Below are 7,247 nucleotides of genomic sequence, written 5' to 3' on the forward strand. Positions count from 1 at the left end.
AAATAGTTCATCCCAATATATAAAAAGATTAGAATCTATATTAAATCATTCACAGGACATTTTAAACCTCAGGTCATGCTTGCCCCTAGATTCACTCTAAGGTCACATCCAATTTCTTCAGTCAGTACTTGCTACATTGAGGGAAATTCAACTGAAACGATTTGCTTTAATAATCTGCTTTGCAATTCAGCAAGTGATTATCACAACACATATCCAAAAACTGAACCAAAACTTTAAAGATAACCTCCATTACAACAAATACTTGAGGGAGAGCTTTATCTTTTGAAGAACTGATTGTATCTGCATTGATCAACGCTACACCTCAGTTAACGTATTACAGTAGATGTAGTAAGTACAGCAAGTTTGCTTTTGTTTTTCATATACCTATTACAGTGGGGTTGGTAGATGGAATTCACTTCATATATTTAAAGGTGCAAAGTTGAGTGTCCACTATATTTAAAATACTGTAAGAACTCAAAATCACTATTATTATAGGCTTTAATAAACTTAATCAAGAAAGATTTGCAACAGTTTATAAATGTGTTGAAGGCAACATAGTCAGCATCAATAAATTAAAAGCAATTCTAGAGCCAGGTGCAGTGGCTCTCGCCTGTAATCTCAGCACTTTGGGAGACCAAGGTAGGTGGATCACTTGAGCCCAGGAGTTAGAGAACAGTCCGGACAACACGGTAAATCTGAACCAAAAAATACAAAAAATCAGGCATGGTGGCATGTACCTGTAGTCACAGCTACTTGTAAGGCTGAGGTGAGAGCAGTGCTTGAGGTAGGGAGGTTGAGGCTGCAGCTGCAGTGAGCTATGATCATGTCACTGCTCTCTAGCCTGGGTGACGGAGCAAGACTTTGACTCAAAAAAAAAAAAAGCAATTCTTGCAAGTGGTTTAAAACATTTGATTCCCTTGTCTTCTCATTGATTTCTCGTAATTTGGCTTATTCTTATCAAAAAGTTATATTAATGCAAGTCACACTTTACTGTTCCAAAAGTCTACTTTAAAAGTAAAATACATACTCTAGTTGTCTCTGAAAGTATGTCATACTTTCATATCACTTTTGCCCTTAGACACACTCATTTTATTCCTGAATTAGAATATCAAATTCTTATCTCCTTGTGCATTCTCCTCTTCTAAGAAGTATGATCACAAATGATACCATTAATTCCATGGTATTATTGCTCCCTTAAAATGCTATCTTCTGCTTGTAACTAACTGCTGTTAACAATTAAGCATCCTTAACTTTTCAAGAAAACTGAGTAATAAATGTAATCAGAATTCACTTCTTTATATATATGAAAAGAACTCTTGTCATTACTAAGTGCTTTAAAACGGACACGTCTCTGTGTGTGTGTGATAGCTTCTATGTTTCTACCATTACTACCAGTACATACCATGACATAGTAGAACACAAAATATAAAACTAAAACCCAGCTGTTTTTAACAGGAGTGGTTGGTAAATTTAATTCTGCCCACAAATTCATGAACCATTATGCACAACTTTTTCTCTTGTTCATAAAATTTAAGCTACCCTCTATCTAGACAGTACTTTTAATTAAGTCCTATTAACAGAAAAAATGTAATTCAGTATAAATGCCAATGCTGATCATGAAGCACCCACAAAATACCATTAGATACACAAACACATTCAAACGGTATACTGAAACAAAAGTTAGTACTAACATTTCAGGTGCGTCAGCATGTGAGTGTTCAAAAGTTCCCTTCTGTATTCAAGAATCCTTAGTCTCTTCTCGGACTGCCTGTCCTTTTTCAATTATCCTTCTTTGACTAAGTCTATTTAGTAACTGCCAAACTAAGATAAAACCAAAAATGACTCAGTCTGAAATTTATGGGACAGTTGATCTTAAACCCTGGGCTTTCTGCCCCAGCCCATTACCAATACCTTGAGAAATTGATGACAAGTGTGAACCTTCTCCCTAGAAAAATATATTCTAACCTTTTATAGGCATATGGTGGGAATTCATCACTTCCACAATTATTTCCACACAACCCTCAGAACCCTAGCTTAGCAACTTTATGCAAAAATATCTTTGGACAGTATAGAAAGCTGAAATATTTTATTACTATCTTTGATTTTATCTGAACTAATTATAATCTAATGCAAAAATCCCCATATTCTCAATTATTTTCTAATTCAAACTATCTGTAATTAGTCTGTTGAACTTTGCTTCTACTATAATTGAGATTTCATGTATTCCTCTTCATTTCCAAGACAGTGGATAGAATGGAGAAATCTAGACTGATCTTTACAGCTCCAGATAAAGGGACTAAAAATACTGGTTTAAAACATTAAAGGTTAAAGAAAGAGACTCTTGGTTTCCTTCAAAAGTTATTTAAATTTAAACTAGGTTTTTATTAATAAGTTCTGGAAATGTAGTAACCATTTTTTTCTCGTATCAAGGATATGTACATATTTCCCATTTTCCCATAATTACAAACAAACTCCCATTCACTTTTCATAAATACTTCTTAACTTGGGCTTAGTAACAATGTATATGGCGCCAGTAATACAGAAAAGGTGGGAATATAAAGACTATCCTGTCCTGTTAGAATCCTATAGAACTAAGGTGCTGGATTATGGTGGTTAGATCCTACTTGTTAACAGTTTCAAAGGTGACTGTAAGGTAGTATCAATGTAACATCATTAACATCTTAATTACACCAAATATCCTACCCAAACCAGTCTAGGTAACAGAAGAGGAAAGGTTGTCACTCCCTCATAAATGGAACAATGCACCCTAGACAACCCAATGAAAAATTAAACTACTATGGAACAGTAGCTCCATTTTGCTAAATATAATTTTAAAATCGACTTTTTAAGAATGTCTCCTAAAGTGATGTTTCCATAAAGGAGAATTGTAACAACATAAAGCTCCAATTTTAATCGAGTCAATTTTAATAAAAAGATTTGATAGTATTAATCTATTTGGTAAGTTTAACCTTTCAATAGAATGCGAAGCCGTAGCACAAGATTTAAGATTATAAAGATAATTAAATTATAATCTTGAAGTTAACATTGTAAAATATTTATAATAGGATATATGCCCTGCACCAACCAAGCACTTGTTTAAAATTATCTTTTTTTAAACCCCAAAGGGACTCAATTATCTGAGCGGAAAGTCTATTATTTCGCTGTGATTTAAGTCACATCTGTACTTAAATACATTGTATTTTTATCATGTTACTTTTTTATTTTTAATTAAATTATTTTTTCTGAAACAGAGTTTCGCTCTTGTATAGGCTGGAGTGCAGTGGGGTTATCTCAGCTCTCTGCAACTTCCACCTCCCAGGTTCAAGTGATTCTCCTGCCTCAGCCTCCCGAATAGCTGGGATTATGCCGCCACCACGGCTGGTTAATTTTTGTATTTTCAGTAGAGACAGGGTTTCACCATGTTGGCCAGGCTGGTCTCGAACTCCTGACCTCAGGTGATCCACCCGTCTTGGCCTCCCAAAGTGCTGGGATTACAGGCATAAGACACAGCATCCCGCCAATCTGTTACTTTCAGACTTAGCAAATTTCGATGCATTACGTTCTGCGAATTCACATTTAATCTCTAACATCTTTGATCCAGTCAAATTCTCCAATTTATCACAATCTGAAGTTACTTTTTCAGTACTACCACAATAATTAAAAAATAAGTTCAGTAACATTTTCCACCTCCAAATTATTTTTGGGGGGGTAAGGGCTTCTACTTGTTTCTTAAAAATTAAAAAAGTCTGCCTCGTTAGGTCCGTGTGTTCAGCTCATGTTATTAAAACTGGTTCAATGGGAATACACGAATAATACTTATTTTCCCAATGTTAAAAGACATGGATTTCTGTCAAGCATATCCAGAAACAACATAACAATTACTAGGCATATTTCACATGACAATTCTGCAGATTATTTTGATCAATAAAATGCTTTAATGAGGTGGTGTATAAAAAAAACTGTCCTCACCTTTCAGGACCAACATAAGACTACATGCTTTTTTTTCTGAGACAGTCAATTCAGGTTCTAGGTTACAGTGACTTAACAAGATAACAAATAACTAATGTGTCAGTTAAAGGCAGAAGTTTGCTTTAACCCCTCCTCTTTATTAGAAGTACAAAATGCTTCCACAAATCGTCAAAAAGTTTCTGTTTTTCTATGGTGAATCCAGAATTCAATTACCTCTATGTTTAGTATACCTTTTCAACACTGCATAACACAGTACTTTCAATATTATGATTTACACAGCCTACCACTAACAGCATGAACCACAGGACTGTACAGCAGCTTGTTTACCGGGTACTTTTTACATTCTTCCATTAGGTTCGGTATCTATTCTTGAGGTCTACGCTTCTCTCCTCATACATAGGTTGGGTTGGATGTGAAGTGAAAAATTCTAAACAGATAACGGAAAAAGGCAATCTGAAGGAAAAAAAAAATCCCTGTGTTTCAAAATTAGGGACTCCACGTCACAAACTACTGATAGCCACTGCAGTATAAAACGTCAAAACTGCTTGGGCGCGGTGGCTCATGCCTGTAATCCCAGCACTTTGGGAGGCCGAGGTGGGCGGATCACCTGAGGCCAGGAGTTCAAAACCAGCCTGGCCAACATGGCAAAACCCCATCTCTATTAAAAACACAAAAATCAGCCGGGCGTGGTGGCAAGCGCCTATAATCCCAGCTACTGGGGAAACTGAGGCAGGAGAATCACTTGAACTCCAGAGGCGGAGGGTTGCAGTGAGCCAAGATGGTGCCACCGCACTCCAGCCTGGGCAACAGAGTGAGACTCTGTCTCAGAAAAGAAAAAAAAAAATCAAAATTATTTCAGCGAATAAAATTACCTGTAAAATTTAACAAGCATTGGTATTTCATTGAGCTCAGCTCTGACTTCAGGTTGTAACTCTTGGGACTGTCCAAAGTATTCACAGAAGCAAGACTTAACTAATGTCTAAAGTGTACTGTAGTGCTGTCTTGCTTTAATCAAGGCTTTCCCCTTCCTTGGCTGTAAAACAAGAACTACAAATTAATTTCCAGGGCAGGGTAACACCAACACCCCAATACTTGAAAGTATTATCTGTAAAACTTATAAACAGAAATAAAAATAAAACCAAAAGACAAGATTCTGCAGTTACAAGTACTTTAATTTTAAAAACAAATCACTTATTAAAAAATAAACAAATGGCACCATGCTACTCTCAAGTTGATACAAGTAAAATAAATTAAGAAGTAGTGTCTCATAAGACAATGTGCTGAAAGTCAGTGCCCAACTAGACAATCTCAGCTACTACATACACTTGGCTTATCTGTAAAGTTAAATTTAAGACACTACTCTCAAAAGTAACATTCCACTGTCACAGCTATTTTACTTTAAAAGGTTAAACAACCCAAAGAGTTTAAACAGTTTTATTTCCAAAAACATTACACAGCATAATTTCTACAATAAAAATTCTTACAGTACCAAGAGAAGTATTACAGTACAATTTTCCACAACAAAATTGTAGCACACAAATCCACGCGACTCCTGGACTTCCTTGAACTGTCAATACACTGCACCCTGTTTAAATGGCTGTACCTGAAAACCAAGGTTTGCAATTCCTTAGGCTTAGAAGTCATCAAGTTATACTGTCAAGGATCTGGGGGAAATGAGAGGAAGATTCTATTATCCTGGTGTCCGAACCCAACTTCCACAAAAAGGTAAAGCCACAGCGATGGTAAAATGTCTATTAGTTGTCAACAGTCATTTACGTGCTGAAACCCACCCAATTTAGACATCTCAATATTAAGATTTCTGTGAATCAAGTCATTTAGTTTTAGTCGGTTTTGTATAAGAAAGGATCCTCCTTCGAAATTTAGATCTATAACAGTTACTTAAATTGGGTCTCTTCTCCCCTTACGTTGAGATACCAGAAAGCAGGAGAACTTAAATTTATTTTACAAATAGGTAAGGTTACAGGCTTCGGAAGAGAGAGAGGCACTCCAAACAAATCTGCAAGATATTCGCAACGATCACAGAAAAAGTCAGGGATAGTGGTTTATTATCCTCCTAACAACTAGCTCTGGGGAGGGATGGATGCAAACGTCCCAGAAAGAGGACACTGAGAATAAATCATATCTTCTAGGAAAGTTAAGTCGTCCGGGCAAACACACTGCACCCTCGACATTTCCTTGCAGAGGGGAGAAAAGCCTCATAGAGCCGCAGGCAACATGACATGCCCGTCTGAGGCTCCACGTGGGGGCTGCACTGAGCCCAACAAGCTTCCCAGACCATGGGGCAATCAAATTCCCCGACTGTGCACAGAACCTGCGCTCCCGGCCCGGGCAGCCGCGCGCGGGCCGCAGTGGCCCTAGAGCGCCACCCAGCGGCCCACGGAGAGGCCTGCAGGCGGGTCCTCCACGGCTCCCGGCTCGCCGCACCCCCACCGCCACCCAGCCCGTTCCCCTCTCCGGATGCACAAGGCCCAACCCAAGAACTAAGACACAAAATGGCTGCCGGCAGCTTCGTCACGTGACCCCTTTGTGCCTTTCGGGCCCCCGAACTCCGCGGGACCCGGGTACAAGTGGCCGGGGTCGGCGAGTGGCCTTAGAAGGGGCCCCGCCGGGCCGCGGCGACCGGGGGTCGAGGACGGGGGAGGCGGGGTATAGGCCCGGCCGGCGACTGAGAGTCGGCGGCGAAGAGAAGATGGCGGCCATTTTGTGTGGGTTTGCTGCTCCGCCGCCGCCGCAGGCAGCAGAGGGAGCGGGCCTGACGGTGGGTCGGACAGGGGAGTTAACACGTACCGACTCCTCTTCCTTCTCCATTCCGGTGGGCATCTGCGGCACGGCCCTGTTTATCGAGGCGTATTCGTGCAGGTCAGGCAGATCCTCACAGCGGAAAACCGGCAACGGCTTCGAGGCGTCTAGCGCCCGCGCCCGAAACGACAGTTTACTCATCTCAGGCGCAGCAGATACCTCTCCGCTCTGGGGAAACGGCCCCGGCCAGCGGGATCATGGAGAACCGGGGGTTCGGTCCCCACTCGCCAACCGCTGCCGGGGACTTGAGGGGCGGAGCGCTGAGCCCGCCGTCCGGGCACTAACACCAGCCGGGAGGGTGGGAGGCTGTGCCGCTCCGCTCCTCTCTCGCTCGCTCTCTTCAATACGCCATGGCCAACATGGCGGACATTAAAACTCCACTGTGCGCTCTTCAGCCAACCCCAGCCATTCCCCACACTGCATCGCGCAGCGGCGCGGGCACGCGGGCGGGGGGGAGG

At 40.8% G+C, this 7,247-nt stretch overlaps 1 protein-coding gene across 4 annotated transcripts in view; it reads right to left on the reverse strand.

Moving 5' to 3' along the window:
* The window catches only part of EPC1 (enhancer of polycomb homolog 1 (Drosophila)), a 111,015-nt gene that overhangs the window by 69,301 nt on the left and 34,467 nt on the right, over positions 1-7,247 (reverse strand). For 2 of the 4 annotated variants that reach the window (XM_011952945.1, XM_011952944.1), the window contains exon 1: positions 6,778-7,233. The exons of 1 other annotated variant lie outside the window; for it this stretch is intronic. In XM_011952945.1, the coding sequence (XP_011808335.1) occupies positions 6,778-6,930 (153 nt within the window). In that variant the 5' untranslated portion in view covers positions 6,931-7,233. Of the gene's footprint in view, positions 1-6,777; positions 7,234-7,247 lie in introns of those variants that run through there. One more of the 4 variants, XM_011952948.1, reaches the window with a different exon arrangement.

Source organism: Colobus angolensis, unplaced genomic scaffold, assembly GCF_000951035.1.
Source record: "Colobus angolensis palliatus isolate OR3802 unplaced genomic scaffold, Cang.pa_1.0 Scaffold352, whole genome shotgun sequence".
Lineage (NCBI taxonomy): Eukaryota > Metazoa > Chordata > Mammalia > Primates > Cercopithecidae > Colobus > Colobus angolensis.